The sequence below is a fragment of the Microchirus variegatus genome (assembly GCF_963457635.1).
Source record: "Microchirus variegatus genome assembly, chromosome: 17".
Classification (NCBI taxonomy): Eukaryota; Metazoa; Chordata; class Actinopteri; order Pleuronectiformes; family Soleidae; genus Microchirus; species Microchirus variegatus.
In genome coordinates, this window is record NC_139818.1 from 21082153 (window position 1) to 21104485 (window position 22333).

Genomic DNA, 22333 nt, shown 5'->3' on the forward strand with positions numbered 1-22333 from the left:
AACAGACTCTTTCATCCGAGGCTGTTTTTGTTTTCAGTGTTATTGAGGGGAAAAAAACACGGAGCAAAGGATGACGACGTACAGTATTTCCATGATGTTTCATCCGAGCAGCGCTAGCAGGACTGCAGTCGAGACAATGAAAATCTATGTGGGATCCTTTTTTTCCTCCCACAACAAACAGCGAACAGTGCAAAGGATGAAAAGACTCATTGAGAAATCCGACGTGAACTTGAATGCCACACACAGTGACTCTGTTATGACTTGTATTCATCAGGAATCTGACAAACAACATTCACATTATTCAAAACGTACAGCATGAAACATAAGAGAGTGCCCTCTGCTGGTCCAGTGAAGAAAATGCGACGTTTGTACATTATTGTAAATAGAAAATAGCAGTTAGAATATTATAGAGACGATATACTTTTTTTACGGAGGTCATGTTCGATTGTACCTGTACATGTGGAAATGTAATAAAAGTCAATAAAAATGTATTTTTCCTATTGTAGTATGTAGAGATCTGCACACACAGGTGCGATATAGTATATATTATAAAGTAGAATGTGGCATATCACCTTTTCTTGCAGGTGTTGTTTTGTGTAAATATGAGTATCTTCTTGTTATTGGCCAGTTTATTAGGTACATGGGAAACCCATTGACATATTATTGTAATTATAACCCTCATATTTATTCAATCGTCTCCAGTGTTTATCGCACAGGCGGATGTCATCGGCGTCACAGTCCTCTGCAGCCTGACTGGTATCAGCTGGGCTCAGCTCACCCACACACAGCTGCTGCTCTCATGATGACAGGCCTCGCTCCCGAAATGCCAGAATCAAAATAGCTTCGCTGGTTTATAATTAAACTGAACATGTAGGAAAGGACACTGGTTAAAAAATAATGTTCCCGAGGCTGAATGCACGGTCTGAGGCAGCAGACACAGGTCTTGTGTCGGGGTCTGACACATGTCCCATCCACACATGTTCGCAGAAGTGGGCAATCGGTAGAGGCCTACATGATCTACGGAGGCGGCAAACTCTGTAAATCACCAACCGGAAGTCTCCGCGGAAATTGTGTCACCATCTGTTCTCACATAACAGTATGTAACGGAAACTTTTTTTTGTTTTTATTCTTATTTTCAGGAGCTCGCTGCTCAAGTTACTGCTGTAAATAGCTGTAAAAAATAAAAATTTAATTTGACGTAATGAATAGTTATGTTGTTAAAGACAACTTTATTTATAAACAAATTGTTATATACGTAAAAATCTGAAATATCGCAATATTTTGTTAAGTAATTTATCGTTTGTTTGTTTTAATCTTACAAATAAACTTCTTTCGGATTAGCATGAAAGAAAAAAACGTTTCAGTCCACTAGATGGTGCCAAGTGCTCACTCTCACTCTTTTAATGTTATTTCAATCAAACTCTATTAGAGTGTAATATTTTTATATATTTAACATTTTTCTTTACGTATCATTTACATTTTACTAAACAACAATTTAGTATGAGAATCTTGCAATAAAATGTGTCAAATAAAACACTTTCTTAATTAATCTTGTAAAACAAATCACAGGATGATGCTAATGAGTCATCAACAGGAAGTGATGCTACTAGCATAACATTCACATGCACATGAAGCTCTACAAAGTAGTAACAGACTTTAGAAACGACTCAAAACAAACACACAGTATAAACTAAAACATATACAGGCGCTAAATAAACCACGAACAGTGCTTTTGCAGCCTTAATTTGCACTATATTTATCACGTATTTCCCAACTTCCGGTCATTTACCCTTTCAAAATAAAACATCCAACATACGACCTACCACAGTGAAAGTGAGACTATATAGTATTTCACAATATCGTGATAATATCGTATTGTGACTTAAATATTGTGATAATATCGTATTGTGGTGTCTCTGGTGATTTGCACTAGCGTTTACAGGTGGAAAAATAGGTGATTTGTGACTTAGAACAGGACACATTTGGACACTTTCCATCCTCCAAATGCAGCCGTCAAAGTCTGCAAACCCTGAATAAAGACCCAGCCTTAAAGTGAGTGTCTCAGGGTTATTATGGGTCTACAGTGTTGCAGTGCAGTGCCACGCGAGGGGTAATTGTAGGGTGGAGGTACAGTGAAGGGTGGAGCTGCCTATGAAAATAGCTTTTCCTACATTCAGTATTGTAGCATCTAGTCCTTTTCTTCAGGTGCAGTTGTGTGTGAGGTCTGCAAAAGCCCTCTTTCCTTATTTATCTATTTATTTATCACTCATCTCCTTTATTGTGTGATCTGCAGCACACCTGAGGCTCAGCATGGAAGTCAAAGAGGAGATGATGGAAATTCTTGAAAAGATGTTGACCAAACTTGTGGATCTACCACGAGCAAACGTTCTGGACCAGAGAGCTTTCGTGGTGATCGTCCTCTTCGTTGGTGAGTTTTATTCTTTGAGTCTATAAAAGACTTTCACCTCGTTCTCACTCTTAAAACACTTTTTATCGTAGAGAACTTCCATCAGTCACCTCATTGTTCACTTTGCATTACTTTATGTTTATGGTTTTGTTGCAAGGATTCATATGTACGGGCCACATGTTGAAAACAGTCTGACTTTTGAGATTAAAGATTCTGACTGTGATTGCAGAATATTGATTTAAAACTCAGAATCCTGGCTTCAATCTCAGAATTCATTAATTTATTTATTTATCTATTTATTCCTGTAATTATTTATTCATTTAGTTAGTTATTCCTGTATTTATTCAGTCCTGTATTTATTTATTCCTGTATATATTTATTTATTGATTGATTGATTGATTTAATGTTACGTCAGTTTTTGTCCTCCATAGAATTCTTCCCTTATCCTCTTCCATAGATACAGTGTTTGACCACATGGGGGCAGCAATGTTTTTTTTTCGTGTTCTTTTTTTCAAATTTTGAGAAATGTTGAAAAACATCGATTGATGTTTACCAAACCTGGAAATGATGATGTTTCTCAAATTGTTGTTTGTTGTTGTTTTGTCCACCAACCAAAAATGATTCAGTTTAAAAGGACTACTTTGTTGAATGGATCAAAGAAACCAAAGAAAAACATTCACATTTAAGAAGCTGAAAATACTCTGATTAACCGATAAGTAGTTGACGACTACGTTAGTAATCGATTAATAATTGATTAACTGAATAATCGTTTTGAACTCATCTCTCTCTCTCTCGCTCTATTATCTCAGTCATGTTCATCATCATGATCATAGCGCCATGTGTCTACTGCTGCTACCAGGAGAAGACAAAACAACAGGCGTCCTCCACCAGTGTCCAGATTCTTGAACCTGTCTGAAGAGTAGACAGGAGGACATGTGGCGTCCATCCTTCATGATACGAGATCTTTATTTCAGTAAAGTCACTCATTTATGACGAAAAGATGAAGAAAAACAGCAAAGGAAGGACATTCTGTTCTGGGGATGTGGTGTATGAAACAGAAAGAAAGAGGGAGAGAGTACGCCCTCTGCTGGTCAATTTAATATAATGTACATGTATTGTTTGTAAATCTTCAAATGTAAAATATAGGGAGTTCATTGTTTTTATTATTTTACGATATGTTATAACTTTACTCCCATTTTCTTTGTTTTTTTTAGTTCTTACACTTGTCTTATTATACTATAAATGTTACTTAAAAGTCACTTTTCTCCTGAGATCAAATGTACAGATATTAGCATAAGCTTGTGAGCCAAGCCAATGTTAGCATCAGCTAAAATTACATTTTATTATCTATATAAAGCTGCTATTTTTACGTTGAAAAATATATTTCTTTGCATTTGTCGTGCTTTTAAATCACACATTTACTCAGTTACATCATTATTATTGACCTCCGCCAGGAGGTATATGTTGTTTGTCTGTCTGTTAGCCACATAACTCGAAAAGTCACGGATTTGGATGACATTTTCAGGAAATGTCCGCAACGGGACCAAGAACATGTGATTAAATTTTGGGTCTCATCCGTACACACTTCGCGCCGGCAGGGTGTGTTTTGTCGGCACTGAGCTGCCTTGGCGGAGGTCTGCGCTCTCCGAGTGCTTTCCTTGTTATTATTATTATTGCTGCTGTTATTGTTATTGTGTGTGAGCCCCATTTAAGAACCACTGGCATATAAAATATGGACATGACACCAGTATACGATGGGTTATCACGATGCTTCTAATATATAAAAAAAATACATTTTAAATATTTTTATTACTTTGTTGGACAATATACTATATCAAAAAGACTATTATACACTGTCCGTGTGTGTGAGAGTATTCTGACCTATATGTGTTTTTATTTTAAGACATGATACAATAATTGAATGTTAAATTGAAATAGAGTTTAAGTCACATGCGTAAAACAGTGCTTTGGTGTTTACATAACTGTGTATCAGGCCCGTGGTCTCGGCCATTCTGTGTTTTGAGTAAACATTAACCAGGAAACCATTGCTTTCACTTTGCTGTGGCCTTCACACAGAGCAGAGCAGAGCAGAGCAACTCCCGGGGAAAACAGGACAGCAGAGACTTGTAACTCCTCTGTGTACACGGATATTGAAATGTTTGAGCTGAGCTCAAATACCTGCAGGGCTGCAAGTGGATCAGAGCAGTACAGCTGAAGCCTTTTGTTTTCACTCACACACCACATTACACTCACAAACTTCACTGTTGGGAGTCACTGAGCTGTGAGAGGATCATTTAGCCGGACATGGACGCGGTGAGGTGAGTTTGTGGTGTGTGTGTGTGTGTCTGGTGCTGATTATTTCCCTATTATTTCTTAAAAACAGCTTTTTAGAGATGTTTTTTTCAAGAGTAAATGTGATAATGTAACTCTGTGGAAGCCGTGAAGCACAATTAGTGGCAGCTAAAGGTATCACATGAGAGCTTTTTCCTCTGGTTTCTAGTGAGTGTGGGCAGCAGGTTCTCACAGGGCCACCGGACGACTGGGTGAAAAGGGTCCTGTGTCGGATGCACCAGGAGCCGTGGGCAGTGGGCGGTGCGGCGGTCATCGGAGTGTTTGTGCTGGGAACTCTGTCTCTGGTCATCTTTGCTCTGGTGTACGGATGCTGCCGCGGCCCAGCAGGACACAAGCAGACCAAGAACAAGTCAAGGCAGCAAGGAGTGATCTAGACGTGTGACCCCCCCCCCCCATCCTGACCCACGTTCTGTGCTTTGTTGACAAGATGGCACATTTTTGTGGTTAATTTTGGACTGGAATTGTCATGAAAAAGAAAGTGTTAAGTTGTGTGTTGTATGTAAGTACAGTATGAGTTTGTTAAGATATTGATTTCTCCCATAAAATGTAACACAAAATCAGAATTCTTTGCTATTTGTTTTTTTTGTTGTTGTTGTTTGACCTCCTTCATAACAGTGTCGGTTTTTTTTTTCTTTGAGTAATTACTAATAAAGATTTATGGATCAAATCAACTGTTCATGTTAATATTTTTCTGTATAAGAAAGAATGAATGGCTTTACACTACAGTTGTACCATTCACACACTTCCACATGGGGTTAAGTGTCTTGCTCAAGGACACACACAGACTAGCAGAGCCAGGAATTTAACCCACTTCCATTTGAAAGACAACTACCACTGAGCTACCATTGCTCAATCATGACTCCTCACTTTAAAATAAACAAAAAAACAAACAAAAAACACTTTTTCTTCTAAAACTTAAGCATATTTCATATCAGAAAATTACTTTTGATACTTAAGTACAGTAAATGTCATATACTTTAATACTTTTACTTCAGTAATATTATAAAAAAAACAAGTTATCCCTTGGCCTTTTAGGTACTTTACACAAGAATGATAGCAAAGAAGCTCCTGCTCCTACAAGACTACAAAAACGACATGAACTACATTTCCCTGCGCTGCTCATTGGCGCGTGCGCAGTACTACAACCCCATGACGTTATTATTCTGCGTCCAGACGTTTATGCGACGCATGTAGCGATGGCTGGCGCTAAAAGGAGTGCTCAACTTTCCTCTTTGGTAGACTATGGGGGTGACACAGATCCTGACTCTGACCCTGAATCAGATGAGACGGGTAAATTATATATTTTTAATATGTTTTTAACAGTATAATTACGATAAAACACTGTTTTACCGCGAGCTTCGCGCGGTTGCTAACGCCAGGTAGTAAGCTAGCTAGCTAACTAACCCAGCGGGCTAACTAACCTAACCTCGGCAGTTTCTTGTCATGTTTACTCTCGCCCTGGGTGTAAAAACGTTAAGGTGTCGTTAGCTGAAAGTGTTTTGTGCTCCAGTTTGAATGTTGATATTGATGAATATTCACAGCGTGTGTTTGTATTTACACGTTAGCGCGTCAGAACCAACAGTGGGTCCTCGCAGGTTCGTCAGTTGTATTTATGTAGCACAACCCCACAATTAAATTTTTTTTTACAGTCTGTGACACCTTTTGTCCTTAAAAAAATAAACAAAATGCCCTTGTACGGGGGTAAATAATTGGGAGAAACCTCAGGAAGTCACAGAGGAATGGATCCCTCTGTATGTACTGAAACAAGTGCACCAGATTACAAATAAAACATACATTTTACACAGAGTAGACACATAAAATACATAAATATAAAGTGTAGGGAAATAGTGTGGCTTCTAACAGAAGCTAATAGTGGTGGAAATCACAGCGTGCGTCACGATATGATACGATACATGGTCCACGATACCTATAAAATCCCGGCACAACGATTTTCTGATAATCGATATATTGCCAGACGATCATATTGCGATACATCATGATGTCTGGCTAACTGAAGAAAACAAAAACGTTCATTAAAAGTGCAGGACTTCTCTATTTATTTACAACACGGAGAACAAAGTGCGTCAAGTCTGTATTGAACGTGGAGCATCTCTTAACACTTTTTTCCGTATATTGGCTCGATTTTCGCCTTATTTCATTGTCACCTGCCACGCCACTGTTGCTGTCTCTCTTTTGTACCGACCCTGACCCTGTTTCTTTTTGTCCCTCACCAGGAGGTCATGTCGGGGCACTGGTGTATCACTATAACGAGGATGACCTGAACCGGACAGTGAATCTGGATGACAAGGACTACGGAGATGAAGAAAGCAGAGAAAGCAACTCGGTTAGTAATTAGTCTCCATGTTTACTTTTATATAGAAACACTGATAATTTGATATTTGTTGTTATACTTTTAGTGATAGAGTTTGGAGTGCAGCGTGAGTGTGTTTTTGGGACACGTTGCAGTAGATGTCAGGAAGAGCACACTGATGGGGTTAAAATAATGTCTGAATATGTGCTTTGCATTGTAGTAGATTTTTTTCTTTTCCTAATTTATGTGTGTAGTTTTTCTTTTATATCAGTCTGAACCAAGAAAACCATTTCTATAAGTGTTGATATTTGATTGGTGTTACTGCAGAGCCTTGATACACGTCCAAACATAAAAGACGAGAATGGATTTTATTATCACCTAAACCAAAATGTCTTGAAGTTGCATCTCACATTATAGTTGTGCCGATTTTAATCAAACAAATTGCTCAATCTTGGGCTTCCACTTCTGTACTGTACCCTTTTGTGGTCTATTGTTGGGTGGTGGTTGTCATCTACCGTGTACTGCTGCTTCTTTTCACCCTCTTTGTCTCCTGTCCCTTTGGAGTGTTAACCCTTTGCATTTTTTATGTTTTTATAGGAAATGGAAGAATCTGACGAGGCGAGGGACGCAGATGATGTTGAGGTATTTGGACCCCCGTCTGGTGTGGGATCGATTTAGATTGGGAAACGGACCAAACTTGATTAAATTCTCATTTGTTTCTGTCACTAACACAAAAAAAAAAACAGTAGCTCTTTTCAAACCTATCACCACTTGCAATGACAAAGCATGTGCACTAGATGGTGCTGTGGTTTAGCAAATGCGTGGTTAATGTTCAAATAACAAATGAGGACCTTCATGTAGATGAGATCAGGTCAGTGACTTGGAACGGTTTGTTCCAAGTTGCTGGACCGAAACGTCTTCATGTGTCTTGAACCTCGTCTGGAGTGAAGTGCAGGACCAACAGTGTTGCTCATCAGAGCAGGCTGCTTGTACCTGCACGGTCGTAGTGTACTAACCCCACCCTGTGTGTGTGAGCTGGACAGCATGCCAGCTCTCCTCTGCTGTGTTGTTTGGCACAGGTCACTAATGTAAGAGTGAGTCACAAACCTAACAAACAGAAACAATTCAAGTACAGGATGAAGCTTTGGGTTTTACAGTCTCTGACTGATCCCATTTTTCATAAAGTCTCATAGGAAGTTGTGATATGGTGTGTGATGATTTCACAACAGAGCATTGACCAACAGTGACGCCAAGGAGACAATATTTTTATATACAATCATAACTAGTTTTTCCACTTAATTGCTATTCGGATTATTCCTTTCTATGGCGCATGTCCCTAACCAATTTGATCAAGATTCCCAGAGTCCCCGTATTATTTAATTTCCCAATTGTGATTGGATATGAAAGATTCTCAGATAATTAAAGAACCTTCATCTCAATCTTCTTTATTTTAAACTTTTGAAGGCGAAATGAAACCCGCCATTTGCCTTGAGGCGTGTTTTTTTTAACACAGCCTTAGTCATTGCACTTAACAGATTGATGATAGCAGAGCTAAGAAATCTTTGTCAGTCTGTTGGTAAGTGAGTAATCTGATTGGTTGGTCATTCAGACTTCGATCCAGACCAAAATATCAAGAGATGCTATTCATTGATGATTAATCTATTAGCATTTTTATATATATATATATTTAATTAAAAGAAACTATTCTGATATTTCTTTGCTCCATTGTTTAAATTTTGGTTTCTGGGCCAAATATTTTCTTATATTTTATGGATCAGACATCTAATCGATTAGTCGAGAAATAATCAACATATGTATCAATCCAACCCACGGTTTTGATTGATGGTTTCATTTCTAAAATGTCTTTGTTTTGCTTCACCAACTGTGATAAACGGATACTTCAGTCACATGCCAAGTATCTTCTTTTATAAAAGCACGTGCCCTTTTTTTTTCTTCATTTCAAACAAAGCCTTTCCAGATGGCTCCGGTGTAACAAAACCATCTGCCATGTCAGGTTAGATTACTCTGGAATAAGACGCAGATGTTTGAGCTCACTGGTGGAGAAGAATTCATAAATTCGTGACCTCCTGAACCTTTTTCACTGCTTTCACAATTTGACTTTTCCTGTATGTTGTATGTTGGTTTATGACCTTGAAAATCTAACATCTGCCTTGTTAGCATGTTAACGGCATTTGTGGTGCTGAATGAAAATGAGGCAGAGGGTCCCCCCATAATCCTAATCTACTAATTTACCATTTATTATGCACTAATAGAAGACGATCCTCCAAACCTGATAATTGATGATTTTTTAAAATTCTCTTGATACAGTGTTAGGGTTGTATATTCAATGTATTTATTTGAAGATGAGATGTGAGTTTGCATTAGTTTATTCATATTTTCATAACTGCTGTGAAAAAACACATGAAGAGAATGATCTGTTTAATGGTCTAATTAAGTATGTCTGGAATGAGAGGCAATTTGAGGATTAAAGACACACAGTACTGTCTCGGGGGAACCACTAGCTTTGTTGTTTTATGTCTGTCAAATTGTGCGATCATTGCCGCTTGGATTGGAATGATTGCATCGGAATGTCGTGAATAAACCTGGCATAATAGACCTCGATAGTAGGTCAAACGCTTGGTTTTTCTAATAACATTAATCGGGACTCCACTCCAGTTTTAAGAGAGCCAGGGTTGTGCTGTAAGTGTATGTAATCACTCTAAATACTTGGCCATTTAACCTGTAGAAGCTCTTTCAAGTATTTTTATTGGATGTGTTCCAATGAAGTGATTATGATACTGCATGGTCATCATAGCATCACTAATCAGAAGGTTGCTGAAAATTTGATTAATTCATTTTTTTTCACTTAAACCAGTTAATCTACACACACGGGCACTTTTGAATTTTGCAGGTTACTGCAGCTTCTCTGGACACTGCTCCAGTGCTGCAGCTCTTTTGCATCGCGTGACCTCTGACACGTCGCTGAGGAGTACGGCCAAATGGGGCAAATAAACTTTTAGTTGCAGAATCAGTGAAATCTCGCATTTGTTGGCTGCGTCTCAAACGGCAGGTGAAATGGTGTTTACTTGGATTTGTGTCGACAGGCTCCACTGTGCTTCTGTCCACCCGCCCCCCCCCCAACTCTCATTTCAGGACAATTCTTTGATGTCTCTGTGCGGTTGCTAGGTGACAATGTGATTCCTGTGAATAACAGCACTGTTCGTGTGTGTTGTTGGACCTGTGTTTTGCCCACATTGCTGGCACAACGGGCGGCATATTTTAGAGGTTGTACATGTCTCCTCCTCCTCCTGCTGCTGCTGAGCCCGAGCATTCACTGAAGACCTGCCTAGATTTACTGTTCTGGTGTTTGTGCTTCTTAGAAACTGCTTCTTCTATTCTGCTGCTTTTACAGCTGTGATTTGTGGCGTTTCAAGAACTAATGGAATGAACCTATTGTCTACAGCTTTTCCCTCACCTCTGGTTTTGACTGTTGGGACAGTTTTACCACACTTATAAATAGCGTGTAATTTATCATTTATAGCCCATACTGAGACCATGGTCAACAATAATATAATATTTATCTGTCAATAGTTTTATTTATTAAGGATGAATAGTTTGATTCTCTTCCATAACCTGAATACCTTGTGTATCTTTCTTTTCTCTCTCCCCTCATCTACCCCCTCCTCTACTTATTCACAGATGCCGGAAGCAGAAAAAAAAGACCCCAATGAGCTTGTTGGTGAGTACACACTCTTTCTCACTCTCTCACACACACTCTAGCAACTGATAAAGGTCAAAGCTGGTACTTGTCCTCAATGAAAATACAGAATCCAGCGACAAATTCACCCTTTTAATAAATGTGTCCTAAGATATATAACCTTCATCTGTGTCCACAAACCATGACATCACTGAGCCACACTACTGCACCTGCACAAATGGTCATTTATTTGAGTGAACATGTTCGTATACATTTAATTCTTTGTCATAGTGAGTTATTGACAATAATTCATTGTTGTCCCTGCTTATTTTCCATTATACTTTAATATTAGCCCAGTTCTGCTTATAAAACTGTTAAAATTGTACAATATTGCAGTCTATATCCTGTCATGCTCTTTACAAAAGTCCTAAGTTTAGCGCAAATGAACCTTTATTACACTAATTTGGGACTTGAGCATATTTTTCATAGTGTCCAACAAAGGTTTTTCCTAAAAATTGACCCACATTAAATATACACCATTTTGTGGTGCATAATTGTTAATTGATGTTAATTAGTCACTACAAAATAGCTTCAATTTTGCATTAAATATTAAAAATTAGTGCTGAACAATATAAGGAAAAAATGTAATGGCATTTTCCCCCTGAACTTTTAACAAAAGCTGCAATTCAATATATTACTTAATTAATAATAATAATAATAATAATGATGATAATAATAATAATTCCCATTAATAGTAATGTATCATTTCCGATTCAAGAGTTGCATGATTTTGTGCCCAAGAAAACACGTGTATATCAGGGAAGCATCATCGTGTTAGACTGGTGTTACTGCATCGAGCGTATGAATCACTTACAAGCCCCTGGTGAGTTATAAAGGCCCGGTGGAAGGTGGGTTATGAAGTGCTAACCAGTGGTTAATGAGTAATGACTGACCTGCACAGGTGTGTTTGTGAATAAGGGCACTTTTACATCCAGCAGGAAGTGAGTGATACAGGGAGCGGCCTTTTATGCACCAGCATGTTGCCTCACCAACTGTTGATAGTGAAGTTTTCCCTGCAGTATGGTTATATGGGCCCACAGGTGATTGCTCAGATTATGCTGTGCGCCGCTAAATGTTTACTTTAGTGCAAAAGGAAAAAAAAGATGATGACGCAGATGTGGTTTGCAATAACATTATTCACTACGCAGCAGCCGTTCCCAAATTTAAGATCACGTCTGAAAATCTATTGTGGCTCAATAAAACTTTTAATCCAATATTTATATTTATTAGAACATGATGGTCCATCTGCAGTAGCTTCACAGCCCACCAGGGGGCCTTTTGCCTACACTTTAGGAATCGTTGCTATGGCGAAAGCATTCCGTTTTGAAAGGAATCTGACTCCCAAGCTGGAGACGATTTATTCAGCTGACAGCTTGAAAGAAAAATGAAATTATTGCATGCTGTCATTGTGCAGTCACCTCCACCCCCTCCACGGTGGAGGCATCTCTGCAGCTGTAGTCAGATCTGCTCGCAGCCTCCAGCCTAACATCGGTGCACTGTAAAGTTGCACAGAGTGAGTGAGTGAGTGAGTCACAGCTCAGGCCTGGACGGACTCTTGACATTCCTGCAGCGGAGCTCGTCTCCTCTGTGTCGTCTGTCGGTAAATGTCACAGCGCGTCTGGCCAAAGGGCCTGTTGTCAGCGGGCTGAAGACGGCTCTTTGTCCTTCCACTGAAGGGAAAGACTTGTCTGTCCACAAAGACCCTCAGGACACAGATTGTGACTTTGTGACTCCGGGGCCTGTTTTTTGGGAAGTCCAAATGGAAATTTTGAAGCCGAGAATAATCTCTTTCTATGTCTTCCCCCATGTTCTTCTTTACTGTTCTACATGAGCTGAATTTCAAATAGGGATATTTATTCCCTACTGCCACTGCGGAGGCTGTAGTGTCTTTATTTCACTGTTTAAATTAGAGTTTATCCAACAAGCATGGAGTTAATCTCCCCCGTTGTCAAGAGCAGATCATCAGGCTTTAACAATGCTAAACCCTTGTTGGAGCTGGAGTGTGTAATTGGCTGCGACCGTGTTTGTGCTATAGAGGGAGAGTTTACCGAAACACCAGTGACTCATCAGACTTGTCTTGTCAGGTTTTTTGTTGTTTGCGGCTGCTCCGGTGTTTTCTGTGATTTAAAATACAAGTTCTACAAACTCGTTACATGGGCCATTTATTCTGCCTGTGAATGTAAAGCTGAAATACCCGACCTGCTTAGTTTAACTAATGTGTCTAGTCAACAAAAGGCAGAGGCGAGCTCCTCCCCCGGTGTGGGTGGTAAACAAAGTGGAGTTCCTGCTTCTCTGGCGACTTTACAGACACATCAAGGTGAATTTGTGCTCTTGAGGAAAGTGATATCTTAACAGAAATGATTCAACCTGTGCAGGAATTTGATGAATTGCCAAATAATTTGATAAGCAATCCATCTGTTTTGTCTTCCTACACACAAATATTTGCTAGTTTCTTTGCACAATACGGTTTGTGGACAAAACAAAACATTTGGTGGTGCCAGTGATTCTAGGTTTGGAAAAAAGTTGCTGCTACTAACGATTATTTTCTTAATAGATTAATCTGTCGATTATTTTCTTGATTAATCATTTGGTCCAAAAATGTTGATCAGTGTTTGTCAAACCTGGAAATGAGGATGGTCTTGAATGTCTTGTTTTGTCCACAAACCAAAAATGATCAGTTTTAATGATTTCTTTGTTATGTGGAGCTAAGAAACTGTGAAGATATTCACTTTTAAGAAGCTAAAACAATCAGAAATCTTGCTTTAATAAAGAATAAAGCTTCAAACAGATTCATCGATTATCAGAACAGTTGACGATTAATTTAGTAATCATCGATTAATCGTTTCAGCTCTAGTTGTGAGTGTTAAAGTTGAAGTTTGTGAGATGATACTTGGTTGTAGAAGGTGACTCAAGGAATTCTGAAGATAAGACGGAGCATATCGGCTAATACAACACAATCCTTGGAAGCCTTTCTGAGAACTATTGGAAATCAAAACCTCAAGTGAAAGCTGTTGACACCGTTTGTTTCACACTTTGCAAATGTGGAATTTTCCTCTTTGGTTTTTTTGTAAGATGAAGTGTCGAGCAGATCCAAGAAGAGAACAGAACGATCTGCTCTTGTCCAGTCAGGTTTTTACTTGTAGAGGATCCGCAGAGACGCGTGTGCACACGCGCGCGGCAAACTGCTTGCAGCAACAGTATGATTGACTGTTGAATGACTCGCAGGACTATCTGTCTGACTGGGATACAGAGTGACACTGAAGAATGCCTGGCCCCAAGTCAGTAAAAGCACAGAGAGCAAAACAAGGGAGGATCCCAAGGGAGGGAAGGAGGCAATGGGGGGGGGGACAGGAGGAGAGTGTAGCCTCCCTTCTTCTTAACAAGCCCCAACAGCAGCCACGCCTTGCCCTGCCCTGCCCTGATCAGAACATGCACTCCTCATACCATGCTGCCCTATAAAACCCAATGGCACCATCTCAGCATTGTGATAAACAGCAGGATGCTCAGGAATTCGCCCACAATGTTTGCCCAACTAATACACGCACACACTGAACCTTTTGTTTCATGTTCTCCACTTTATATCCAAGCTTGTCTCTCAAGTCTTATCTGCTCAATTAATTCGATCTCAGTAGTGTTTTTGTTGGACTGTGTCTTAAATAACACCATTTTCAGACTTGATTCTCCGCAGGTAAAGACTTGCAAGCGTACACATATGCAGGGGGGGAACTCATTGTTTACTTTTCTGTCTTCTCACCAGCTCTATTCTCGGAGAAGGTGAGGAGCATGTCGCCTGACGAGATCAGGATCCCCCCGGAACCTCCTGGACGCTGCTCCAGCCAACTGCAGGTAGACACTCCTCCACTGTCGTAACGCAACATAAATGCACAGCTGCTCTCATCTCATGCAAGTGTGGCCACACTTTCGCCTGCTAACCAGACACGTGTCAAGGGTTTGTGGGGGTTTTTTTGTGTGTGTGAGCTAGATGGAATCGCCGGGTTCCAGCGTGTCGTGTTTTAGCAAGTCTGTTGGCTCGTTTTTTCCATGGTGTGCATTCACCCCACTAAAATGAACACTCATCTCCTAAAAGAACAAATTGGTTTCATAAGCACATGTACACTCTGTACTCGTTTGTTCAAACTGTTTTGTAGTGCAGAATTTACAAGGTCAAGTGTTAAAAATGTAACGTTAACAACTTCGACCTCAAGTGTAAGGAAAATCATCAAGGTGGCACTGCAGCCAAGTGAATAATTATCAATTTTCACTTGTTCCCTCTGGGCTCAGAAAATAAATTCCTAGTATGTGGCTACATAAATCCTCAGACTCACCCCTGTAATTAAAGCAGCGCACGGCGTGGAATCACCAGCACTGCTCTTGTCTATTCATACGGTTTAGTAAACCCCACTGTTAGGAGCCCAGGCAGGTCAGGGCACACAGATGAACTTAAGTGAACAGCTCAGCGGTCTCCCCCTCTGGGCTGACAACCACCACCACCAACACCACCTTCCCTCACCCCACCTATTTACCAGATGATCAACTAATGAATCACGTCAAACCAGGCCTAGATATCCCAGCCCTGAGGTTGTGGACATACGCTTGCGTTTAGAAAGCATTTTTACAGCTACTTGGCGTTTTTTTTCCTTGTGCAATTTCGCCCACTACTCGGTTGCATCCGTTGTGTGATCATTGTCTAAATGGCTCTTAAATTCGAGTTGTGACGCCAGGGAGCTTACATCTCACCTGCTGCCAGTTTTTTGTTTTATAGGAAGCCAACTGCATGGAACCTCAAGTAGCCATGATTTATAATCTACAAGCTCCTCTTGATGTTGGTCTTTACATGACGTGATCTTGATGCAAACAAACATACTCATTTATCGTAATCTTGATGAAATGAAAGGGTTATGGCTTGTTTATTTTTGCACAATTTGAAGATGAGATTTTAACCACCACAAAGGCACTCGCGGAGTGTTCTATTTGACATTTCTAACTAGTTCCTACTACTGGTTTTCCACTGGTTTGAGGTAAAGCGCAAAGAAATGTAGAAAGTGTGAAGAAGAGGAAACCGACGGTTAGGTGAAACAAGGGTCTTCCAATCATCCAATAGCCTTCTAATGCTATTAGCAAACACAATGTACCATTAGGACACTGGAGATGGTTTCTGGAAATGGGCCTCTGTATAAGTTAGTTTACAGGTAGATAGATTAGGTTTTAACCGAGAATATCGTGTGCCTAAACCCAAGCAAATCACAAAGCGAAATATCAGAAATTACCTTTTTGACAAGATAATGAGTCGATAGTATCTACGCACAAATATCCTCTTTCATCGCGTTCCACTGTTGGGCCTCATTTATCACTGTCCTGCTTACATTTGCCAGCTCCCTGTGGCATTGTTGAACCTGGTTGTCAAATATTTCCCAGTGGCATCAACAGATACTTAATATACAATGGCCCCTTTCACACTCACAGCAGTATGGATACTCGACACCGATGGCCTGTTCTGCCAAATGTGGAGATGTTCCTTCTCAAACCTGCTCTTCATTCATTCATTCATTCACTTCTTGCTTGTCTGTTTGTTTTTTTGCAGGAGAAGATCCACAAGCTGTATGAGAGGAAGCTCCACGGAGATTTCGACATAAACAACCACATCCAGCAAAAGAAAGAGTTCAGAAACCCAAGGTATCGTCACTCCCAAACACAACAAACACGCGATACCACATGTAAACACTAATTAACAGGTTTCCTCTGTTTTCTATCTTTCAGTATTTACGAGAAGCTCATTCAGTTCTGTGGTATAGATGAACTCGGAACCAACTACCCTAAAGATATGTTTGATCCTCACGGCTGGTCAGAAGACTCCTATTATGAATCTCTGGGTGAGCTGCTGCTTTTTTCTCATCTTCTTCACACTTCTGTGTGTTTCCAGCTCCACACTCACTTTTCTTTTTTTTTACTTCTAGCTAAAGCACAGAAAGTGGAAATGGACAAACTGGAGAAAGCCAAGAAGGAGCGGACAAAGGTGAGGCTCAGATCTTAGGAAAGTGGATTATTTTGCTGACGGTTCTCTTCTTAGTTGCATCAGGTGGAGGCAAGTCTCCACCAGATATGCTTATTCTACCGTGTGTCCTTCATCTCACACACACACACACACACACACATGCACAGACAAACATTTCCAAGTGCTGCTCCCGTGTCAGCAGCACAGGCCGAGGCCAGTGTTCCTCTACACCTGAGTCTGTGTTTGGCACCACCGTGTTTCCAGGTGAACACAAACGGCTCAAAAAGAAAGCACTGAGCTATTTTTGCTCAATCGTTGCGAGGTGAATAACATGGCATTGGTTGCTGGAAACACACTCACACACACGTGGACCGAGAACATCTTGACACATGGTGCTCTTTATCAGAAGCTGCAGTCGTTTCCAGCAGCTGCAGCAGCGTCGCTCAGACAGCGGACTTGAATGAACATGCACAGTTACAGAAGCAGTTTAGTGTGAAATGTACTCGGTGGTATGTGGGGAGAGCAGTGCAAGAATGAAACCAGACGGCGTTTCTTTCCCCTTCGCTTAATTGAAATCAGATCCCGATGCACTTTATTGTCTCTGGCAAAAGCGTGGGTTAATGGTCCAGTATGTCACAGAATATGAATAACAAAATAAAAACCTTGCCGCTGCTGCAAAACACACAACAAGGTAAAGACATCAAAATAAAGTCAAAACCTGACATTAATACCTGTTAAGACCCCAGCTCTTCCAGACTAGTTTGTCCTTGTTATTTGTGTACATATATACGTGTGCTGCTTTGTCAGTTTTAGTTAGATATGATATAGTTATAGATGATATTTGTGGATGAAAAGATTTAGAATTAACTGTTACTCAAAAGACGACAGGAGCATAAGAAATGGAGGTACAGTAGAGCTGCAACTAATGATTATTTTCTCGATTAATCGTTTGCTCCATAAAATGTTAGAAACTGTAAAAACAAAAGTTGAGCAGTGTTTGTCAAACCTGGAAATGACGATGTTCTCCAATCTCTCTCTCGCTTTTGAGGATCAAACCTCGACATGAAGACGTTTGAATACGTTTCCCTGGTACGTGACAGGAGAGGATACACTTAAAAACCCTTTTTTGTTGCTTGACACATTTAAAAATGCACTTGACAGAGTATGAATCAGGCTTACGTCCTCGTCGCCAGCTTAAACACACACCACAAATACTGTTGATATGCCCTTGAGGACCAACCGCCCCCTTAGATCCTTTTTTAACAACTTGTCCTGGTTGTTGATAATAAAACATACACACACCAATCTGTATCAAAAAAAAGCTAATAATATTCTGTGTTTATCATAGATTGAGTTTGTCACGGGCACTAAGAAGGGCTCCAACCCCTCCAACACGTCAGCATCCACCACCAGCAACAGCACAAACACCACAGCCACAGGTAAAACACCCACCCACCACAGCAAGACCGCTAATGCTAACGCTACATTTCGTGTTTATGTTTGGAGAAGTCAATGTTACTGGGTCAAAACTCTTCTAGCAAAAGCACAAGTGTTAAGTGAATGCTGTCACACAGCACGTCAGCTAACTGTGAGCATGTTATTTATAGCGTCTTAATCCTGTAAATAAGCAACAGTCACAGTTTTGAGTTGGGAAACGAAATGCAGAGATGATTTACGACGAGTTTAACTTCCCCCATCAGGACTCTGGGTGTGGCGTAAGCGACAGCTTAACAGCATGTATATATAAATGAGCCGACAGCTGTCGCCCACATTTTGACTGAGATGTCGCTAAACTGGTGCACAGAAATACAAACACAGCCACGGGATTTAAAGAAAAATACAGAAATATTATGCAGGATAATAGAAAGTGTGTTGCTGTGGGACTCCTGCACTTATAATAACAAACTGTGGAGTATGTTTTCAGACACACTCAGGTTTTAAAATCATCACCTGATAATCATCATTCCACATTTTTCAGATTGTGTTCGTCTTTGTTGTTGTTGCCACATTTTTTAGCTCTATCAATAACAGTCGCGACATTTTACTGTTTACAGATCATTTTAGGAACAGAAACACATGTTTGAATGCCAGATAAACATTTTTCATAGTGTGGCTCATGAGCGCAATAGTCAGATTCAGTTTAGTGCAATTTTAGTCAGACTAACATGTTTTTACATGCCTTTTAAAAGTCTAACGAAGCAGTTGTTTTTTCTAGTGTCTAGTGTTCGTAATGTAAACGTACAGAGTGTTCATTTCAGTGATGTCTAATTTGATGCCATGTGGTCACGGGAGACGTATCCTGGATGCTTTTTATTGCCAGATGTGAACAGACGTACTCATGTGACTGAATCAGTAGCTATCTTTACATGGACACAAATAATCGGAATAAAAATGTGTCATATGTGCATGCCAATTGTAAATCTCTGACCCTCCAATACAGCCCATTTTGTAAGTTTGGTATATGCCGATTTTCATTCAGATCCGTGTTCATATCTGGTCGTAGTTTCCTGATTTGTTGCCATCATGTGTCTGATCCACGTGAACATGACATTTCTGTTTTGTTACTGCTGTATTTTTATTCCAGAAAACGAGTAATAAACAGATAGAAAGACAAAGACAGAAAGTGGACAGCGTTTGTTTAGCAGAAATTAAGTTAGCTCCATTAGCTGCGTTAGCTCCTTTAGCACCATTGGCGAGCCTACAGGCGAACTGGAGCGTTCTGTTTATTAAACGAAAAGAGCAGCACGGCAAATAACCAGCCTACATGTGTACTGTGTATGTGTTCCTCTGCTTTTAAAGTGTAGTGTTACTTTAGAGACTAATTTTAATCATCGGAAGTTAGCGCCATGCGTTAACGCCGTTAACGTGCCCAGCACTATTGAACATGGCCACTGAGGATTGATGTAAATACCAGGTCTGAATGTAGATCAGTGTACAGCAAACATCTGCATGAACATGTGTTGTATGCACGCACAAGTCGAACGTGCCGTGCCGTAAAATCCCTCACGCTTGTTCATTCTCCCCAGCAGACGCACAGAAGCGAAAAAGCAAGTGGGACTCTGCGATCCCTGTGACCCTGGCCCAGCCCACCCTCATCACCACCACCGCCAACCTGCCCGCCGTCGTCTCGGTGACCACCACCGCCAGCGGCACCAAAACCACAGTCATCTCGGCAGTCGGCACCATCCAGAAGAAGGCAAAGCAGTGAAACACGTTGTTTTTCTTTCTTTGTTTTTTTTTTTTAAAGTAAGACGCTCATTTCACACACGTGAGAACAAGCAGAGCGTGGACAAAAGGACACGATGGACACGTCATTTTTTTTTAGAAGCCACATACAAACGTCTGCTACACACGGACTGAGACTTAACTGCCTTTTATATCTGGGATTGTTTAAGCACTGTAGCGTCACTAAATCTGAGGATGCGTGGCCATCTCGAAACACATTTCTCAAGAACGATCCAAAAAAACACACCAACGTCAAAGAAATCTCTGAATTCTGTTTATTTTTATATCCATAGTACTGGTGCAGTATTTTCACACCACATTCAGCTGTGAGTCCAACATGTGCATCATTTTATTGTTGTTTTCCCTCCGTCAGCAGGTCGTCTCGGCTCTGAAGATTTTTTTACATTTGTACATACGGTATGTATCGATGACGAATAAATGGTTTAGATGTTGCCTTTTCAATCGGATTAATGGTCTTTTTTTTTAGATATTATTTAGGGCTGGAACTAATGCTTATTTTCAAAGAATTATTTGAAATGTTGATGTTCTCAAATGTCATGTTTGGTCCACAGATTAATCTTCTTGTTATATGGAGCAAAGTATCAACGTATTTGAATGTTTAAACCCTGAAATTATTAGAATTTGTGGGAATCTGGCACAGAGAAAGACAATGGCCCATGTTGGTATGTTACAAAGCTATATGGAGACATATTTCACACACACAGTTTGTTCTGCAATTTTCCCATTCCAATTTCCAAATTCTGTTTCTTTTCTCATTTGGAGGATGACTCAAAAGTGTGTCTCCACGTCTCCACAGAGGCCCAGCGGGCTGTGATCCAGACCCCCAGCAGAGTTCGCGGACACTCCAAGACAGACTGTGATAAAGAGATGAGTCATACGGCTGAATCATACCCACACAGTCATGCATCTGGTACTGTTGAATGAGCACATGTCGGCTTCCGTCTTGTATCGCAACATGTTTCTGCAGAGCCTGGAATTCAAATATGGTACATTTAAAATTGGTTAAATTCTTCCTCTGTAAATTAGTCTGTTGTGCTTCTAAGGAGGCGAATACGCAACCGACTCAAGATTAGAGAAAAAAATAACCCACCTGACTTTGTATTCTCACTGGAAACCATCTTGCCAAATTTAAAAATAAAAAATAGTTTTTAAATCATATAAAAACGGCAATATTCTCTGCTCTGAGACGCTGGGGGGCGTGGCCACTGGAGGAGCCAAACACACACACACATACAGTATATATATGCACACTTTACTGGGGACCAAAGCATCTACACTTCAGTGTTTGTACAGAATACAAGTGTAAACCTACCAGTATCAAAATGTAATGTTATTATTTATTCACACTCCTGTGTTTACTTACTGTTATGTGTCAGAATGGCCGCTAAGAAATATGTTTGTTTTTTTTACATTTACAATTCACCTATTCCAGTTTAGAGCTACATAGCTGCAATAACATAACAGCTGGATAAATAAATGAATATTTCCTTTTCATTTGAATGTTTATCTCAGATTTTATAATATTAAACACTATAATTCACTTATTATCTTTCATAAATATAACCTCTTTTTTTTTAACATTTTTATGAGACTAAATTCACATTATTCGTCCCACTGTGATTCGATCCACATCTGTGCAGGTGTGAGCGTCAGTGAAATGAGTCCATGAGCCACACCCAAAACTTTACTGAACAGGAAACCACTTTCCTGCTGTTGAGACACTTAATGCGGGCGTTTACGCAAGAGTTTTACAAATCATGAGCAAATGTACAAGTATTTTAAATATGACATATTCCCTGCAGGTACGTTCAAGTCCGTGTGATACCGTAGTGATTGGTAAGTACATTAACACTCACAGTCCATGTAACTAAACCTCAATTAAACGTTTTTAAAACATCACACAGGCTCCTGTTTCAAAGATAAATGTATTTCTGTTTTCTGTTTCTGTTGTGGTCAGTTTGCTTTGCCTCGACTCTCACTGCTGCAGATTTATGGGTGAGAGAGAGAGAGAGAGGCAGAGACGCCATTATAAGCAGTGAATGAAGTCAGTGATCCAAAAAGTGCAGTTTTTTGTCATGTAAATTGTTGCAGAGTCGGGACACTCACTGCAGGCTGGAGCGGCTCGAGCTCACACACGCGCACACACTGGCACAGTGTTGCTGGACCCAGAGGAAGTGAGACTGTTGTGGATTCTCTGCAGATGAGGCCAGGTTCACTGGGACAACGTCTCACTCTCAGTAAGTCGAAGTTCTTTGTCTGCTAAAGTAA

The 22333-nt window shown here is 40.1% G+C and overlaps 1 protein-coding gene and 1 long non-coding RNA gene across 3 annotated transcripts; both read left to right on the forward strand.

The window, feature by feature from the left end:
- Positions 1-991: 991 nt before the first annotated feature.
- On the forward strand, positions 992-3417 carry LOC310939124. The gene is made up of 3 exons (XR_014593038.1): positions 992-1096; positions 2294-2428; positions 3217-3417. It is a non-coding gene; the product is annotated as an uncharacterized lncRNA (long non-coding RNA).
- A 2529-nt stretch (positions 3418-5946) lies between these two features.
- Positions 5947-20421, forward strand: sap30bp (SAP30 binding protein). Of its 2 annotated transcripts, none has more exons than XM_083904252.1 (10): positions 5947-6049; positions 6994-7103; positions 7668-7712; positions 10770-10809; positions 14585-14673; positions 16409-16500; positions 16585-16697; positions 16782-16840; positions 18168-18258; positions 19846-20421. In XM_083904252.1, exons 1-10 carry the CDS (start codon positions 5956-5958, stop codon positions 20025-20027), a joined length of 915 nt encoding a protein of 304 aa, XP_083760378.1. In that variant the 5' UTR covers positions 5947-5955; the 3' UTR covers positions 20028-20421. The 2 variants fall into 2 exon arrangements, with proteins under 2 accessions (XP_083760378.1, XP_083760379.1); XM_083904253.1 differs by having other exon boundaries at positions 19849-20421.
- The last annotated feature ends 1912 nt before the right edge of the window (positions 20422-22333 follow it).

Bases quoted from the DNA above. Each gene is read 5' to 3' on its own strand.
- sap30bp (XM_083904252.1), top strand. From the start codon at position 5,956: ATGGCTGGCGCTAAAAGGAGTGCTCAACTTTCCTCTTTGGTAGACTAT. The intron at 6,050-6,993 runs GTAAATTATATA...GTCCCTCACCAG, and splicing joins CCCTGAATCAGATGAGACGG to GAGGTCATGTCGGGGCACTG. The intron at 18,259-19,845 runs GTAAAACACCCA...CATTCTCCCCAG, and splicing joins CACAAACACCACAGCCACAG to CAGACGCACAGAAGCGAAAA.